The sequence below is a fragment of the Neofelis nebulosa genome, chromosome 5 (genome assembly GCF_028018385.1).
Source record: "Neofelis nebulosa isolate mNeoNeb1 chromosome 5, mNeoNeb1.pri, whole genome shotgun sequence".
Lineage (NCBI taxonomy): Eukaryota > Metazoa > Chordata > Mammalia > Carnivora > Felidae > Neofelis > Neofelis nebulosa.
This window is the reverse complement of record NC_080786.1, coordinates 80,542,640-80,560,685: the sequence shown is the minus strand read 5'-3', so window position 1 is coordinate 80,560,685 and position 18,046 is coordinate 80,542,640. Positions and strand designations below refer to the sequence as shown.

General features: G+C 37.0%; 1 protein-coding gene across 4 annotated transcripts in view; it reads right to left on the bottom strand.

Moving 5' to 3' along the window:
* Positions 1-1,621: 1,621 nt before the first annotated feature.
* TPRG1 (tumor protein p63 regulated 1) overlaps positions 1,622-18,046 on the bottom strand; it is a 217,121-nt gene continuing 200,696 nt past the window's right edge. For all 4 annotated transcript variants that reach the window (XM_058730818.1, XM_058730821.1, XM_058730819.1 and 1 more), the window contains exons 5-6: positions 15,891-16,044; positions 1,622-2,151 (exon numbers count right to left, since the gene is read on the bottom strand). In XM_058730818.1, the coding sequence (XP_058586801.1) occupies positions 1,957-2,151; positions 15,891-16,044 (349 nt within the window). In that variant the 3' untranslated portion in view covers positions 1,622-1,956. The remainder of the gene's footprint in view (positions 2,152-15,890; positions 16,045-18,046) is intronic.

Genomic DNA, 18,046 nt, shown 5'->3' with positions numbered 1-18,046 from the left:
GTTATTCAAGGTGTGGGTTTTGAATGCCTGCATCAAATTGATGTTTGTGAATGAAACAGAGGACAAATCTCTGAAATTGAGGAAGTTTTTAGAAGAGAAGACTTTAAAAACACTGCACAACCCCTCCCTCCACCAAAAAAAAAAAAAAAAAAAAAAAAAAAAAAAGGTAGAATTTTTAACGTGAATACCAACCAAGTTGTCTCAACTTTGGGTCCTGGGACATGCTTAAAAAGCTGATTATCATAATATTTATGGTGTTGATCATTCAAAGCTTCTTTTCAAAATAAATAGAAAATAAAACTGAAAAAATTAAAAAAGAAAAGAAACTTGAAGAGATGAAAACAGTTAAGATATCTCCTGAGTTGTGTTCAAAATGAGACATGTCGGGGAGAAAAACAAAGAGAAAATATGAGATAAAAGAGCAAAGGAAAGAGAATAAGGTAGGACAGTGTTTTTGAAAATGTGCTCCTCTATACCTTATGGGACCCAGAGACATTCCACAGAAGGTACCTCTGAGACCCAAAAAAGAAGAAGCCAGGAGCATTCCAATATCCCCCTCAATCTCGGTGGCCTCACTTCTATCTGTTTCACATACTGGGCATCCAAAACAGATTTCAATAGAAGGAAAGGGTCTGCTATTGGAAAAGAAAATGAAATAAATGTTTGAACAAAAAAAAATGCAAAACAAAGTGAGCCATTAAAAGTTCTTGAGCAGGGACTGATAGGGCCAAACTATGCTTTAGAAATCTGGCAACCAAATGCAGGATGGATTAGAACAGTGTCAGCCTCGGATCAAAGATTCCAAGTAAAAGGCAATGACAATCATCCAGGTGAACAGAATTAAAGACTTGATTGAATAATATATACCTGCGGATATGGAAAGTAAAAGGAGTTCACGAAAAACTTTCAAAGAAGAATGAACTTTAAGGTTGACATCTGGGCATTGGGGTACTATGCTAAGCCACACATACATTTGGTCCTGCCATGGTCTGACAGTTTGTGTGCTCCAACATTCATGTGCTGAAATCTTGAGGCCAAATATGACGGTATTAAGAGGTAGGGCCTCTGGGAGGTGATTAGGTCATGAAAGCAGGGTCTTCATGAATAAGACTAATGCCCTTATAAAAGAAGATCAAGAGAACCCTCTTGCCCCTTTACTGTCTGAGGATATAACGAGAAGTCTGCACCTGGAAACAGGGCCCTCACCTGACCAGGCGCCAGCACCCTGAACTGTGCATTCAAGCCTCCAGAACTGTGGGATATGAATTTCTCTTGTTGATAAGCCACCCAGTCTGTGGTATTTTAGAGTAGCAGCCCAAACCGACTAAGAAAGATACTAGATGAAATTATCTGGCAAGGAATTTAGATATATCAAAACTGACGGATTTCACGAATGATGACTGGGACCCTAAAAATGCCACAGATAAACCCAGGATTTGGAAGATGCTGAATATGAGTGGCCATTGAATCATATATATGATCAGCAGACAGAAATACAAAACTAAATCTTGAAGAAGTATCAGGGATGGAAATACAGTTTGGAAGGCATTCTCATAAAAAGAGTAGCTAAAATAGTATAGTCAGACCCCAGTGAAAGACATCAGAATCAAACGGCTCAAGCTCAAGATCCAAAAAATGCCTACATTTGGAGGACAGAGGAGCAAGAAGCCAGAGACTCTGCCCTCAGTTTATGATCAGGTATTCAATGATAATATTATTTGATAAGCTTAAGAGCATTTATTTTCTGGTTAGGAAATTTGATTGTTCTTATATGAGGTCTGAAGTGTGCATCTATCAGTCTAATCAAGATTATAGATTTCCTAAGATACTAAGTGTTCAATACCATGTAATAGTATTTAAAAGGAACCAAGTCAGTCCAAATATATGGTGGTCTGAAACAGAATCTTCAATGAAGGTAGATCAATGGATGGCATACTTATAATGCCAGAAGGAGTCTCAAAAACCAATACTCCCACGGGCAAGGGAATAGCCGAGTTTGTTGCGGTTTCCAATGAATGACATCAGCCCCATGTAGGTTTCAATCAAAATGGGTTCAGTTAACACCATCAGTCCCTTTCTTCTTCCAGATCCAGTGGAATTCTTGTGGGCATTCTGGATAGCTGCAACAAGTTTAGACGTGAACCTAGACAACTGAAGAGGAAAAGAAGGCAGAGTTAGTAAATGCAGAGTCGGTCCAGACACACTTCCTCCCTAGCCAGTCCTCACAAAAGTTGACCACTGTCCTGGGGCTGTAGCTATCCTTACTTCCTTACATAGATGTCATTTCTCAGAATTGTCAACATTGCTTCTGTTAGTCTTTTAATAAATCAATCAGTCAATAAATTATGTACATAATGAAATTATCTGCCTCATCTTGTTTGTTTTTCATCCTTCGTAATTTGTACAGCATTTAGTAGTCAGCTTAATAAATATTTGCTGATAGTCTATTATGAATCAGATGCCTGCTGGCTGCTGAAGATTTAAATACAAGTAAGATATAGTCTCTGTGTCCAAAGGAGTAACACTCTAATAATCTAAGAAATGAACTTGGTAAATCATTATACAAAGTTCATGAAAATGAACAGCAGGCATAATAAGATGGTAAAGGAATGCAAAAGAGGGGGAAATCATACATAGGAAGAGGATCAGAAATGACTTCAAAAGAAAACTCTTGAGACAATCATCAAAGGGTTCCTAGAGTTTCAATAGGTGAAATGGAATTAGGGAGGGCTTGGTTGGCAGCTGTTTTTTCTATTCAACCCAGCATCCTTTCAATCATTTAAGATTCTTCTTCCAATACGAGTACCTCTTTATTTCTTTGAAGGACCACCCTCTTCCAGTTTAGCCCAAATAGTATAAGAGGAGTCTACTTTAGCATATGGCTCAGGTCTAAGCAATCAGAGGAGTCCATTTCTCTGGTCACAGAGATTGGTGCAGGTAAGGGCACATAACCAATGTTGTTGCAAAACTGATAGAAAGCCTGGAGGTTTTCGAGGTCATTTTACCATGCATAGTGAGAACCTGAGAATGAAGCCAACGAAGGTGGAAGAAGTAAGATACAGAGAGAGATGAATTATTGACAAAATCATTCAAATTATTAGGTCAGCCTATCCTGAACTTTTAAGTTAAATGAGGGAAAAAAATCCTTATTTTGGTCAAGCCAAGTTGAATTGGGTTAAGGGGAGGGTAATTCAGGGAGCATTCTGAACAGAGATATAGGGGCGTCTGGGTGGCTCAGTCGGTTGAGCATCTGACTTCGGCTCAGGTCATGAATTCACAGTTCATGGGTTCGAGCCCCGCATCAGGCTCGAACGGCTGTGCTGTTCTGTGCTGACAGCTCAGAGCCGGGAGCCTGTTTCAGATTCTGTGTCTCCCTCTCTCTCTGCCCTTCCCCTGCTCACACTGTCTTTCTCTGTCTTTCAAAAATAAATAAATGTAAAGAAATTTTAATTAAAAAAATAAATAAACATATATAAGCAAGGAAATGAAACAAAAGTTCATGTGTTTCTATTTCCAACAAGCTCTTTTATATCCATGATCTCTTTCTAACATAAATGTATTAGGTATGCCAAAGAAGGTATCACCATTTCCATATTAGAAAACCAAGGCTCATAGAAGGTAAATGACTTACCCACAGTCACTCCACTTTCTGCAGTATGGTAAAAAAGAACATTAGGAATAAAATCTTATTCACAGTGAAATCCAAATCTGTTTCCTAGGCAACTGGCTCACTAACCTAAATTAAGACTCCTTTAGAGTATATTCCAATATCAATTCAAATTATTAAGCATCCTCTATAAAGTGTCCATTATTCTTCCCATGATTCCAAGAGGAGACCAATCTTTGCTTTAAGGGACTAACATAAGAGTGATCTTTCAGTGAAGAAAGAGAAGCCTGTAGTCTTTCCCCATAACAATTTTCCATAGAGATTTTATCCTGGATACTTAATTTTATACCAAATTGCCCCTGGGCAAACTACTTTTTCATTCCAGTTTCAGTTTCCTTATTAGTAAGGAAAAAACATTTAAAAATTAGAATGTATCGACTATTGGCAGTTGGCAACCCTACCAAAAAAAAAAAAAAAAAAAAGAAAGAAAGAAAGAAAGAAAAAAGAAAAAGAAAAAAAGCCATGCAAATAAAACTTCTATAATTTTATACCTGTGTGGCATTGTAAATTCATTTCCCCTTTTTGAGTCTTAGTTTCTTCTTTTGAAAAGCGTTGAAATCTATGAGGTTTTTTTTAGATAATGTCATAAGTAACAAAAATTAGTGGCTATGATGAGAAAACAATATAGTTTGCTGGAGTACCTCAGTATCTCTAGGTTTTCAAAATAAACAGATGTATTTCTCTACTTTTCTTTAAAGTAATATTTACCTAATTGAATATTATCAAAACATCAAATAAATAAATAAATAAACAAACTCAGAGGGCACCTGGATGGCTCAGTCAGTTAAGCAGCTGACTCTTGATTTCAGCTCAGGTCATGATCTCTCAGTTTGAGAGATAAAGCCCCACAACAGGTTCCACACTGACAACACAGAGCCTGCTTGGGATTCTCTCTCTCTCCCTCTCTGCCCCTCCCCCCCCCCACAGTCTTTCTCTCTCTCTCTCTCTCTCTCTCTCTCTCAAAAAAAAAGCTTAAAAAATAAATAAACTCACTTCACTGAGGCTAAATAATGTAAACTAACACAGAAGTAGGGTTTAGCTTGAGCTTCAGTCTGTAGAAGCGAAGACAGACAGAAGACACTTCTTATTACTCGTTTGCAGTCCCAGCATCCTCTTGGAGATCTAAACATTGCTGTCACTGAGTGACACAAACTATAGTCATAACAGCCTGGGGATTCTGGAAGGAAGGACATCCTTCCTTTCAGCTAATGCCACCAGTGCTTTAGCTGATTGAATAAGAAAAGCAGAAAGAAGTGGTTTTTCTTCAACTTCCAAAAGAGAAAATCAAAAAGGACAGAATAAGTTAATAACATAGGCATTGAATCATTATGGTTGAAAATCATGGAATCTCAAGGTTAGAAGTGACCTTAAGCTTATCAATTCTAGCCATTCATCTGTTGTTTTTGCCTTGACACATCCTCACCAAAAAACTACATCCCTGGACATGGACATATCCAATGATGGGGAACTCACTGCTATCTAACCACATATATTCCATCACTGTGTATAGTGGGAAAATGCTTGGCATAGATGCATAGGGCCAGGTATGCTTCCGTGCCCTATCAGTTACTAACGGTTAGAGTTTGGAAAAACCATACAATCTCACTGAGCCTTAGTTTCTAGATCTGAAAAGGGAAACTAACAATGGTGATGATAGTGATAGTAAAAGCCAACCTCATGAGATTTGTACAATTTTTATCATTTGTATCATTTATATAATTTTTTAACTCTAATGTGAGCTTTTTAAAAGTAACAGAGTTCCCTGAATGTCAGCCTCAGGAGATTGTTGCATGAATTTAAGTGAATTATTCAAAAGCATTTTATAAAGCATATTATTTATAGGTACAAATATTTTCATTATTTATAGGCAAAAACACTTTAACTTTTTTCTTTCAAGTTTATTTTTACTTATTCTGAGAGATAGAGAGCAAGCGGGGGAGGAGCAGAGAGAGAGGGAGACAGAATCCCAAGCAGGCTCTGTGGTGACAGCCCAATGCGGGGCATGAACTCATGAACCACAAGATCATGACGTGAGCCAAAATCAGGAGTCAAACACTTAACCTACTGAGCCACCCACGGGCCCCAAGACTTTAACTTTCTTAGTTCTATTCCCTTCAATTCCATATTTGGAATGCCAATTTCCTTAATACAAATCACAGACTCCAGAAAACATTTTTTTGACTCTGATATGAGCTTTTTAAAAGTAACAGAGTTCCCTGGATGCCAACAGATACATTAAGTTCCACTCAGACACTATAATTTCAAAAAACATGGGTTGAGTATCAAAGTATCTCCCCCAAGATATTTATCAATTATAAAGGGAAAAATACTAACTTTGCAGAGGGGAAATCCAGCATACATCTTAAATCTATCTTAAACAAGTGATCAATGTTAATACTGCTAGTAATAAGACACACAGGCATCATAAGCCTGTGATGATGCAGGCATCATGCACCTATGATGCAGTGAAGACATAAATCATTTCTGTAGTATCTGCTCCAAAAAAAAAACAAAAAAAACCCAAAAAAAAAACAAAAAACACCTCAATTTAATCATGAGAAAACATCAGGCAAACCCAAATTGAGAAGCATTCTACAAAAACACCGACCAGTATTCATGAGAAGTGCCAAGATCATGAACACAGAAGAAAGACTGAGAAACTGTCACAGTTCAGAGGAGAATAAAGAGACAGAACAACTCAATGTAATACATAATCCTGAACTGGATCCTGGGACAGACAGAGGCATTAGGAAAAACAAAACAAAAAAACCAGTGAAACTTGAATAAGGCCTGTAGTTTACTTAATATTATTGTACTGATGTTTAATTTTCAGGTTTTGATAACTCTACTATAGTTATTATGTAAGTTGTTAGAATAATTTGAATGCCAGGTACATGGAAACTACTATCTTTGCAATTTTCCTGTAAGCCTAAAATTATTTCAAAATAAAAAGCCTTTAAACTCTAGATTGAAAGAAAATCCTAAATATTAGTTCCCCAAGATTCTTGAAGTTTTCAATTGATCAAGGAGATAAATGCAAAAGAAAAACAGGTACAAGATGACACCTTTACTTTGTTTCTCTTATCTCTATATTTTTAATATGAACCTATATCAAAGTTATACAAGTATTACTATTTTTTTTCTGAAAAAATTGTCATTGAATGAATTCACGTCCACATAATTAAATTAAATCAAAAAGTTGATTTTTGGGGGCACCTGGGTGGCTTAGTCAGTTAACCATCAGACTTCGGCTCATGATCTCACATTTCATAAGTTCGAGCCCCATGTCGGGCTCTGTGCTGACAGCGCAGAGCCTAGAGCCTGCCTCAGAGTCTGTGTCTCCCTCTCTCTCTACCCCTCCCCCGCTCATGCTCTGTCTCTCAAAAATAAATAAAGATTTAAAAAAAAAAAAAGATCTGTAAAAAGTTGATTTTTGTCCATTGCAAATTTAGCCATTGTTCAGTTTTCTTCTGAGGAAAACAGAGGAAGAGCCTGTGTAGTTAGAATATAGTGATCAAAAGAGATCGAAATGAAATCTTAGGCCCAAAGCATCCTGTCCATATTAAGGACTTTGGATTGAAGTGATTTTAAAAATAAGTTCAATGATGTATGTTTTGTTGTTGTTGTTCTTGTTTTTAATAATCCTGACAGTTGTATGGAAAATTTACTGTTAGGGTCAAGATTAGAAGCCAGAAGATAAGAGGAGTTTGAAGATCACTTCAGTAGTCCAGGCAAGAGATGATGGTGGCTTGGATCAGGAGAGAAGTGGAGAACATAACAGGTTAAATTAGGGATATTATTTGGAGGTAGAGCCATACAACTTGCTGGCATGAGTAAATATAAGGGATGAAAAGAACAGAGGACTCAAAGATGACACCTAGATTTTTGGTCTGAGCAACTGGATAGAAAGTGATATCATTACTGGGTTGGGAAAGCCTGGAGCAGAAGGACTTGGAAGTGGTGAGGTGCAAGGGGCAAGGATTCTGTTCCAGACATGTGGTTGATGTGCCTAACCAGTAAGCCTCTTAGTAATTTCTAATGGCCAATTGGATACATGGGCATGGGACATGAGGAAATAAACAGATGATAAGACCATATGTATAGTTAACAATTCCAAAATAGTAATTATAGATCCTATAGTCAAGAACAATATTCATAAAGTATAAACAAGATAGACTATAGGGCAGGGGTTAGAAATCCACAAATTCAGAAAGCTTTGTTGGACAAGATGCTAGGCATCGGGGACAATGCATAGGGGATCTAATAGGTAAACTGAGGGTCCAAGTGTTTCAGAGATTTGTCCAATGGCTAATCACTAATAAGCAACTGAGCAAAGTCTTGGAATCCCAGTCTCCTGACTTAAGTGTGTTAAAGTCCTCTTTCTATAATATACTGCTATTATGAGCAGTAAAATTCTACTATTTAGAAAAGGATTTGTGTTCCTTATTTTTAAGAAGGGATAGGAAAAAATTATACTCAGTGATTTTCAAAACATGTTCCTTTGAACACTAGATTTCTTCATAGGTTGGATGACCATATAATTTATCATCCAGACAAAGATTCTTTTCAAAAGAAAGGAAGTGCTGTTATTAACAATGTTGGGATGACAGATATTCCTGAGGGTTTGGGGAGAAGATATGGAAGCCAAGCAGGTAACATCCTCCAGTCCCTGCAATCATACCAATTAGATCTGCTCTATTTTTAACCATTTTACATATTTCAATTTCAAGATTTTATTTTTAAAAGTCTTATGCTTCTAAAAATTTTTTTTGAAAAACACCATACTAAGCTTGCCTAGCAACCTCTAGCTCTGACTTGGCGTAAGATGCATAGGGCCTACTCAATCCGCAAAGATCTATATTGTCTATACTCCTATTCATCTTTCCAAACCAAGCTCAAATACCCTCTCTCACACAATGCCTTCTTGTATACTCAAGGCAAAAATTAATATTTTATTCTATTGCATTTCACTTTTATCTCCATTTAAATATTTCATCCAGTTTTCTAAGAATTAGAGACACAAGTGTGGCTGTTTGTCTATGTAAGTGAACCAAAGTTTCCTTACCTTAGGACTATTGCTATCTTGTGCCATATAATTCTTTGCGACAGGGGACAATGTCCTCTGTATTTTAGGATGTTAAGCAGCCTCACTAGCCTCTACCCACCATATACCAATAGTATCCTCACCCTAAGTGTGAGAATCAAAAATGTCTTGAGACATTGCCAAATGCCACCCCGGCAGGGGGATGGGAGGGTGGTAAAATCATCCCCTGTTGAAAAGCACTGAACTGAAGGAAGTATGTATGATATAACATGGGTATTGAGATCAAACAGATCTGGTCTTAAGTTGCAGATATGGCACTCATTAGCTGTGTGACTCTGGGCAAGTTATCCAACCTCTCTAAATTTTATAGTTCCTTTTCCACACAAAAAAGAATATTAATAGCATCAAGTACAGAGGGTGGCTGTAAAGATTAAACCAACTTTAATGAATGGAGAGTTTGTCCATAAGCTCACATGTGCAGGTACACATATTCATGTATTTTAGGAAGAGTTGGGGAAGTGGAATGAAATGAGGCTGGAATTTGGAGTAAGAGTGCAAAGGCCATTAAGGAAGCCTATTACCAATAATCAAAAATACTATCAACAAATCTTTGACAATATCGCCATCAAACTAGGACTTCTTAAAGACCAAGCTGTAATTCACCACAGCATTCCCATTGCCAACACCCTCCGGACTGCCAGGATACCTTTTCATAGATAAATAAATGCTTTTAGATTAGATTACTGACTGCTTCTCCAGTCCTCATCATAAGCTTCATTTCATGAGAATCCTCCGTGGCCTCAGAATCTGAGTGCTGTAAAGAAAGAGTCGATGCTATTTCATACCCAATGAACTTGGCATCTCATTAGAGTCAGATGCCACTTTATTTCTAGTCATTTCAGTGCTCCCTCTAAAAGGAGGAGGGACCATGAAGACAAAGTGACAAGCAGTGCATTGAAGGAAAGGCAGACAAAAGGCCAAGTCCCCAAACTGGCTCTTGAGCATTTCAAGCACCTGAACTCAGTCTGTGTGACAGGAACGCGGTGTCATCTGATATGAATGCCACCAGCCACATACTTTTCTCTAAAAGCTTTTATACACACACCCCTGGCTCCTTCTTTTATTCCAGTCTCAAAAACAGAGGGTCAAGTTTTAACAACTCTGATTACATAGGAGCTGTGCGCTGGTTAGGGTAAAGTATAGCGGTGTGTGTGGGTGGGTGGGTGGGTTCGTTGGAGGTAGGGGGGAGTGCTGAACGTTCTTATGGACTTTACAGCAAGTATTTACCACCTGAGTGACTGCACTCCTGGTTTACTTCAGGTGCTGTCTGCCAGCAGTTCACTGCCCAGAGTCTCAGTTTTCCTTATTACAACCATAACTTGCTTCCTGTTTACACTGGGTAAAGAGACCAGGTTTCATGCCTGCAGGCGTGCATTCCTCAGCTGAGCAGGTTTTCCAAACCTTCAGGCTATAGGTTTCAGTGTTCCTCTATAGGAAATGAAGCATGCGGAGATAAAGAATAAATCCATCCAATACCCAGTACTGGAAACCACTTGAACAGTCACACAGCTGGATAGAATGTTTATATCATCCTGACATATTTTATGTGGAATTATCTTTATGGAGACACCTTGATTGTGGTATGTTCAGGTATGTAGAGAGAAAAAGGAGGATGAGGCAGAAACTTCTTTCCTCCAAGAGAGGTTCCTATATATCCTAATCCGCACCCTCTTCCTATTCCATTCCCCAACTCTCCCCTGCCAACACATATGCGTACATACACATGCTTTGAATTCTAGCTAAAATGAATTATTCTTTATTCAAGAACATTTCATGTACTTTTGTAATTTGCAGGTTCCAACCATCTTTCTTTTATTTAAAATGTATTTCCCCCACCTCCTTTGATGCTTAAATCACTCATACTTTGAGTTTCACTTCAGATATCATTATACCTGTTAGCTTTTGGACTTTCTTGTTCCCTCTTCTGGGCTCCCATAGAACCTTGTGAATCCCACTCTATTAACAGTCTTAGCATATTAAATTATAATTTGTTAATTACTTTTTTTTTTACCTTCTCCCTGTACTCTGTAAGTGTCTGGAGGGCAAAATCTGTTTTATTCTTCTCAGTATCCCAGTTTACTAGCACGTTGCTCAGCATGTAGCTAGGTGGGTATTCAATGAGTATTTGTCAAAATGATGTGAAGGGAAACGAAAGTTACATTTAATTGCTAACACGTTGGTTCACTTTCATAATTCCCTTGAAAAAAAGGGTAAATATGCCAGAAAAGAGTAAAAAGGATTGGTCTGTAGATCATTTTGATTTGGTTATAAAGCATTCATGACCATTCACTGTTTTTTACCAGCTCTGGGCTCAGTCATTAGTCCCTTCCAGCAAGACTCTCCACACATCCTAAGAACCCAGCAAGAAAATGGTTAAAACAGGGGAGATGAGACTACAAATTATAAATAAAAAGTGTGTGAAACAATTGAGGATAATCAAGTGTTGTCAGAAATATATCACATTACATATCACATCAATGAATACACACACACACACACACACACACACACACAATTTCTTCAAGCTCATGTCCATTTTCCTGCTTATTTACAAATTATTTGGGTGTGGAAAGGGAGCTAGTTTATTTTAATACCTTAGTCAATTCACTTAATCACTCTAAGTACCCTCATTTTAAAAACAGAGATAGCTATCTTGACCTCACAGGGTTTTTGTTAGTTGAATTACATGAAAACATGTAAACTGTAATCAATAAATATAGTCTGATTACATAATATTACATGAGATTATTTTTATGTCTTGTAACAAGAAAGTCAATGCCAAAAAATGATTATTTCCTATTCTCACAACTGTTTTATATGAGTAATGCAAAGTATATGCATACAGAGATTGGAATAGGTTGGTGAGGCTGAGAGATAAGCAAGAATGTCTGGAAAGAGGCCATTTGACCATCATATTTGCCAGACGTAAAGTGCTATAGAGTTAGTGAGAAGAATAAAAGGAAAAAATTATGTATTTTGATACTGTATTGCATAAATTTGATAGTAATTTTTAGATTACTTTAGGAGACTTGAAGATAATACGAATTTGAATTTGAATGCAATTAATGTGTTTATTAATACTCTTTCCTATGGTACGTGCCTGACCAACCAATCCCATGACTCAGCTTTGATCCAAAGGTGTATGGTCTGAAACCTCTATCAGCAGCTAAGCTTTCTCTCCTGAGCTTCAGACCTAAATTTCTAACTGCCTGACAACTAACCCAATCTCATGTTCCATGGACATGTCAAACCAACATGTCCAAACCTATTCTTCTTTCAGTTTTCCCCACTCAAATCAATGGAGTCACCATCTTCCCAAGCCAAAAACCACATCATCTTCAACATCTTTTTCTCCTCCACCTACTATATCCTGTAAATTACCTGCTCCCATTAATCCTGTATCTTGAGTATCTCAACATATCTTTATCTTCTCTCCATTCCTACTGCCCTTAAGCCCTTATACCTATTATTTGAGTCATTATGATCATGAAGGGGAATATGTAAGATTAAACTCCAGCTACAATAAATTACTCTGTGTCTAAGAACACTCCTTGTACCTTCATGTGCCTCCACATCTCTTCATTGGATTTAACTTCTGATTTAGTCAATTTAGTGCTCATTTTAAAATCTTTGCATTTTTATCTATTCCTCTATTCAACAGTGCCTTCCACAAAGACATAAATTTTATCTCATTTATGTTTGTATCCTGAACAATAAACCTCTACTTTGTAGGTGTCAGAAGATATTTGTTGAATAAAGAGATTCCAGGTGTTTTATAAGAAAAGACTCTGAGTAAGAATAAATTTGGATTTTAAGTGTATTTTTAAAAATAAGTTATGGCATCAGATTGTAAATAATTTGGAAATTTTTACTATGTGTAACCCAGCTCTACAGGATTTATTTTCCTATACCATAATAGATTTGCTAAACTGAATTAAATTGCTTCAGGTATTTGATTTAGTTATGCATTTTCCCCATATTTTCTACTTTTTTCCCATTTCATTTATAAGGGAAATGGAAAAACTAGTTTTGTATCATCCTTTTAAAATCTTATGTTATGCCAAAATACCCATATAAAAGGAATTCTATATCCACAGAATTGTCTTTCTTCTTATTTATTCTTTTACATTAATATAACTGAGTATTAATCAAAGCCAATTTTGGAAAATATCATAAACACAAATAATATTGTGACATAAAACCGAACAACAAAAGAGAAATTAAGACTCAAAGAACTGGATCAGAGTACTCATCATCTCACATCACAGATGGAGATCACTTGTTTTCAGAAAGAGTTGGGACTTGGGGTGGCCTTTAATAAGAAATAGTTTGGCAAACTATTTGGCCAAATAGTTTGGCCAGACTGTTGCGGGGGGGGGGGGGGGGGGGGGAAAGCTTTGGAAAAATAGTTTAAGGAGAAAAGCCATGAAGGAAATATACTTAACAGATCCACAAAACAGTTTTATTGACTTAAAATCACTAACCGACTGAACAAGCATTCATTATGCTCACATCCACACCTGTTGTGACACACACACACACACACACACACACACGCACGCACGCACGCAAGATATTCTTACTCCCATCCAACAAGAGCAGTACAAACACTGAGTTTTCCTTTTACCTTTCTACATTAATTAATTCTATGTTCTATTAACCACAGTCATGGTTTTGGGGGAATAATGATTCTATCCTCCTTTCAACATTTTATTTCTTATCTTCCTTTTAAAATTATTTGATTGTATTGGGGCACCTGGGTGGCTCAGTCGGTTAAGCATCCAATTTCTGCCCAGGTCATGATCTCACAGTTCGTGGGTTCGAGCCCTGTGTTGGGCTCTGTGCTGACAGCTCAGAGCCTGGACCCTGCTTCGGATTCTGTGTCTCCTTTTCTCTCTACCCCTCCCCTGCTCACACTCTGTCTCTCTCTGTCTCTCAAAAATAAATAAATGTAAAAAAGAATAATAATAATAAAAATAAATAAATAAATACACACATACATACATACATACCTAAATAAACAAATAAATTTATTTGGTTGTATTTATATGTATCAGAATAAAACAAAGTACCATCAAGAATTAAGAGTAATGCAGTGCCATTTCTCTGTAGCTAATAGAATTTGTTCTTTAATCCCTTACTCTGAATATCTTCCAGCCAAGGACACTCAGGGAATAAGTACTTAATGCATCAAGTATAAGGAAGAGGGGACTTGGCTCAGGAAGTGATGGGTGTAATAACCAAGTCACTTGGTATTTATTTTACCTTACAATATGATACAATTACTATTAATGCAAAAATATATGTTATTTTAATGGCAAAAACAAGACTTCCTTTAGAGGAGGGAAATGGCTTTAGAAAAAATACATTGTCAAGCATTTTGAGTTCTATTACCAGGTGTCTGAAAGAAAAAAAAACACACACACACACAAACAGATAAAATACTCTGAACTGTGAAGAAGGAGGAGGAGGAGGAGGAGGAGGAGGAGGAGGAGGAGGGGAGGGAGACAAAATATTTGGGGAGGAGCACGACAGGATCCAGAGGAGCAGAGAGAGGATTATAAAGCAATGCATTAATAATGCATTATTATTAATAAGGTCTTTTACAAACAGAGAGAGCTGATATTCCATGTGAAATTTGGGCCCATTATCATGATTTAAAAAAATTCTCACTCCATCTCCCCAAAGGCCTCATGGAGTCTACTCTCACATCAATGCCTTTGTGTAAGTGTTGTATTATTGTCATTGGTTTTCATTTTGTTCTCTTTTGTTGCTTTTGGGTGGTAGAGTCAGGCTAGGGGCTGAAGTTGGACCCTGGGCTGCAGCATTATAAAATTGGGCTATCACAAGATCCATACAATGAACTAATTTAGTGCCTGAAATAGCCTGGAGCCAGAGGTAAGTAAACCTTGAGACCATAAGCCCCTGAGGATGTTTACATAAATCTTGAGAAGACCACTGTCCTTTCTGATAGCAGAAGGGATTTAATCCAACTTCAAGTATACATTAGGTGAAATTAAGACTCCATTTATCTTCTAGTCACGTTTTGCCTCAAATCATTTTTAAAATAGGAGACTTACCAATTAAAAATATTTTTATACATATACATATTTGCATGAATAGTGTGTTTAAAATCATGCAGCCACTGCAATGCACGCCATCCAACCACAGAAAGATTTTAGGTATATATTGTTATCTTTTGAATTTACAAGAAACAGAGAGTTATGATATTTGGAAGTAAATGACAGCATATAAAGGTAAACATAGAAAGGACAGAGAAGGCAAGAATTTCTAGGCCTATACACACACTCCTGTGTGTATATGTGTTGAAAATATAAAGTTTAATCTTTCTCTGCATCTACAGCTCCAACCATTTTACTTCCTGCCTACCTAGTATCCTAGCACTGCCTGCCTACCTAGTATCCTAGCACTGCCTATGTTTCCCTAGGGGAGATGAAAAAAAAAAAAAAAATAGTAGAAGGACTTTCCCTGTCACTGATAAAATCTATTTGGGGAGATGAGATTGAAAGACATAAAAATACTCTTAATTGCTTTACTGTTTATGGACCATTTACATTCACAATATTCAATTTAACCTTACAATGGTCCAATGAAGTTAGGAGGAAGGGCAGTGTTGATTATGTCCATTTTAGAGATAAGACTACCAAGGCCCCAGAAAGAAAAGTAACAAACATAACCAAGAGCCATATCTGACTTCATATTTCACGCTATCCCACCCACACTCTTTCTTTTGAATGAAATAATTAGAATTTAATTACATACAGAAAATTATAAGTACCCATACAGAAATTTATATGTATGGCAAAAAACAGACACAAGTATTGCCATTTTTAAATAATATTACACTATAATTTTTTATAAGAAATTAGCAAGGTGGAAATATCACAATATGATTAACATAAATATTATATATATATATATATATTTATATATAAAACAGCTCCACTGTTTACTAAAAAATTCCTATAAACCTTTTAAAATTTGTATCTGTATAAACCCAGGCTGTATCTTAACTTTTCTTTTTTTTTGAGTAGTACATATTTTAGAAGCAGATAACTTCACCATCAAAGCTAGTCTAATGAGGCTCAAACTGCCTACCTTACAAATTTCGAGGAACTTCTCACTGGTGTACTTCATAGGGTGCTCAGTGAAGGTCGCATAAGGCACCTCAGTGGACCATGGGTTCCAGCGAGATAAGAGGGACTGCTGTTCCAGACTCCCCCAGTAGATCCTAAGGCCTTCTCCTTGTCTCCTACAAGAAACAAGTTTCCTTAGATTAGCCATGTGCACTAGATTAAAACAAAAAAAAAAGGATGGGAAAGTCACGTGATGTCTCAGTCAGATTTATAATGATGCTGAGTGACTTGCCTACTAACTGATTGTTCCAGAAACTCAGGAGGTAAGAATAAAAGGATAAATTTGGTTTCAAACATGATGAGTTCAAGGTGTCATTGAGAATCCTATGTGGAAATGTCTACTTGGAAATGTGACTCTGGTGCTGAGGACTGGGGTCAGGGATGGAAACATGGATATTGCTCTCATGCCAATATTCTGATGGTAAGGGTTAGAAGAAAAAGGGAAAGAGAAGAGTCAAGGTGGTGGGTCAGGAAGTGGATGTGTCAAGGTGGCAGGCAGTTTCAAGGAGAAGAGAAATGACAGCACCTTCATTTTCCACAAAGCAGTTAACACAAGAAAAGATCTGGGACTTCAAGAATAGTAGTGTATAGATGATCCTTAAGAGCGATAATGACCAATTCAAAAAATGCCTGTGGCCACAGCTTTTATATCTCATGGTTCTCTATTATCTGTACACATTCAATCCAGCTAAATTGCAGCAACATACATACCATAGCTCGTAAAGAAATTGTGTCTGCCTTTTCCCACACTATCGGGTATAGCCCAGGCCTGGGTATCTGGTAAATCCAAGTGCAAAGCAAGAGGAAGCTTGGGAATGATGGGAGGGAAGTCGTGGCAGTAGAGTGTGGCCGCATTGAATAACAAAATTGTAATTCCTGTGGTCTCTTCTTTTACATGTGCCCATCAGAATTTATGGTTTGTGGTTTTAGACATCTCTGAATGCAAAGAGATCCCTGGAGGTTAAGCCAAGCTCAGGTGCTTTGCATTCAATGAGCTTTAAAACTAAGTTGCCTGTAATTCTAAACAGCCCCATGGAACATCACAGAGCTCTCATTTCTTCTAGAAATTAAATCCTGGGATCTAGAATGAAAACCCAGAGCTTAATTGTGGTGCCTGCATAAAGCTGTTACTTCCTGTATTAAGGAATTCCTTTGGGAATGCTATTGTGGCTTCTGTGTGTTTATCCAAGTAGATATGTGTATAAACACAATCTCACACATATGCATATGCCACCCTTCTTCCTGGTTGGCTGATCTCTGAGATTCTTCTTCTAAAATGAAAGTAAGAAAAGAACCTGGCACATTCTACTGCTCTGTTCTCAGATTTTTTATCATTATGTTTGAAAGCTGACACCCAACCTTTTTTGTACTTAATCCTTTACCCACAAAGAAAAACAAGTGGAAAAGAAACATATTGTATATACCTCTAAAGTTCTCTTTTTAACCTCTCACCTTCCCAGCTGTTATTCTGACATTTATCATCTCCCCAATATGTTCCTTCTGTTTCATTTCTTTCTTTCTTTCTTTCTTTCTTTCTTTCTTTCTTTCTTTCTTTCTTTCTTTCTTTCTTTCTTTCTTTCTTTCTTTCTTTCTTTCTTTCTTTCTTTCTTTCTTTCTTTCTTTCTTTCTTTCTTTCTTTCTTTCTTTCTTTCTTTCTTTCTTTCTTTCTTTCTTTCTTTCTTTCTTCTCTTTCTCTCTCCCTCCCTCCTTTTCTTTCTTTTTCTTTCTTCCTTCCTTCCTTTCTTTCTTTTTCTTTCTCTTTCCTTTCTTTCTCTCTCTCTCTCTCTCTCTCTCTCTCTCTCTCTCTCTCTCTCTCTCTCTTTCTTTCTTTCTCTCTCTCTTTTCCTGGCCTGGTAATAAACTCTAAGCTCAATTACTATTCTATGCATGCTGGTTAATGGAGCATTCTGGCTTTAGTCCATTAAGACAACTTGCACAATGGAATCATTTACTGCTTCATATGTCAATTTACGTGCTGGGTGCAATTTTGCTTTTATCCAAAGGCGATGAAAATCTGCCAAGATAGCTTCTCTAAGAAGTACACTTTATATTATTTTACCTTAGGGAAGCCTCAAATGAAGTTTAACCATGAAATTCAAGAGGGACCCTATTTCTAAA